The following is a 1,450-nucleotide window of genomic DNA, read 5'->3' on the forward strand; positions in this document are numbered from 1 at the left end:
CTGGGACTGCGGGGCCCCCAAAATTGCCCCCCCCCCCACAGCTCCTGCCTCCTAGACCCTGGGGGGGGGGGAGGCGCCCCCGATTGCCCCTGAGACACTCTGCCCCTTACCCAACCCCTCAGCCCTGGCCTGGCACCCTTAACATGCTGCTCAGAGCAGCGTGTCAGAGCTTTACCAAGTTGTATGTGAACCCGCATTATATCGGGGTAGAGGTGTAGTTAGAAATTGGCCACCTTTACTCTTACTTTTTCAAAGCAAGGCGTTAAACTTTAAACACATCATGACCGTTGCCCTGGCTACCACTTTGAAAACAACTTCATAAACATCCAACCCAGGGAGGAAGAACTGGCTGATGCTGTCTGGGGCTGATGCTGTACGGGCATTGGTTAACTCCTTTTCTGCCCGTATCTGTGCTCAGAACACAGGAAAGGGCAGGACTCAGTGTGGCAATAGGCCCACCAGAATTTCAGTGGGAGACCTTCCCTTGCCCCTCAGCCAGCGGTGGGATAACCCTAGGTGCTAGAAAGTGAAACCACGTGCCCTGCGGCAGTCAGAGTCAGTGCTCGGGCTCTGGAAGCTGGGAGGTGTCTCTGCTTTGGCACGGGTGGGGAGGGAGAAGGTGTCAGACTCGGGCTGTCCGGGCGTTGCACAAAAAGGGGAGGATTGGCTAGTCACTGCTTCCCCTTCTGCTGTCCTGTCTCTAAGGCAACGAGAGACTCTCCCCCTTGAGTAACGCTCGCTAGGAGGGTGGAGGTTGCAGCCCTGCCCGTCCTTGGCTCTGTACGAATCTAGCCTCCCCAGGCGTCCTCCCTTTTCCTGCCCCGCCCAGCCAGAGCTCGCTGCTGCGCGGCTGGGACCTAGCGAGCGGAGCTGGGCTTGGCTTTCGGTCCTGCTAGGAAGGCTTCGCGCGAGACCCTGCTCCAGGGAAAGGACCGAACTTGTGTGCGAGGCCGAGTCGGTACAAAGGGGGGACAAAACTTTCGGGAGGATGACAGCGGAGAACCAGGACGTGCTGCTGGAAGTGGAGGAGGAGGAGGAAGAAGAAGAGGATGGGGAGGTTGGTAAGTAAGAGTTTGATCAGTAAGAGTTTGATCACGGCTGGCTGGGAGCGAGATGAATAGCCGGCACCCTAGAAATAGAAGGGGGAGTCCTGGAGCTAAGTACAGAGACGTGGAGGGGGGTCGTGTTGGAAAGGGTGATAGTCCTGACCCCACACTGAGGAAGCGCCCCTTACTTGCGATTAACTTTAATAGAGTGACAGGTTTCAGAGTAACAGCCGTGTTAGTCTGTATCCGCAAAAAGAAGAACAGGAGTACTTGTGGCACCTTAGAGACTAACAAATTTATTAGAGCATAAGCTTTCGTGGACTACAGCCCAGAAGTGGGCTGTAGTCCACGAAAGCTTATGCTCTAATAAATTTGTTAGTCTCTAAGGTGCCACAAGTACTCCT

General features: G+C 55.3%; 1 protein-coding gene across 1 annotated transcript in view; it reads left to right on the plus strand.

Moving 5' to 3' along the window:
• Positions 1 to 806: 806 nt before the first annotated feature.
• Positions 807 to 1,450, plus strand: part of ANO6 (anoctamin 6) — a 120,500-nt gene continuing 119,856 nt past the window's right edge. Inside the window, exon 1 of the mRNA XM_034769957.1 lies at positions 807 to 1,061. Within this exon, the coding sequence (XP_034625848.1) occupies positions 989 to 1,061 (73 nt within the window). The 5' untranslated portion in view covers positions 807 to 988. The remainder of the gene's footprint in view (positions 1,062 to 1,450) is intronic.

The sequence above is a fragment of the Trachemys scripta genome, chromosome 1 (genome assembly GCF_013100865.1).
Source record: "Trachemys scripta elegans isolate TJP31775 chromosome 1, CAS_Tse_1.0, whole genome shotgun sequence".
NCBI classification, from domain to species: domain Eukaryota; kingdom Metazoa; phylum Chordata; order Testudines; family Emydidae; genus Trachemys; species Trachemys scripta.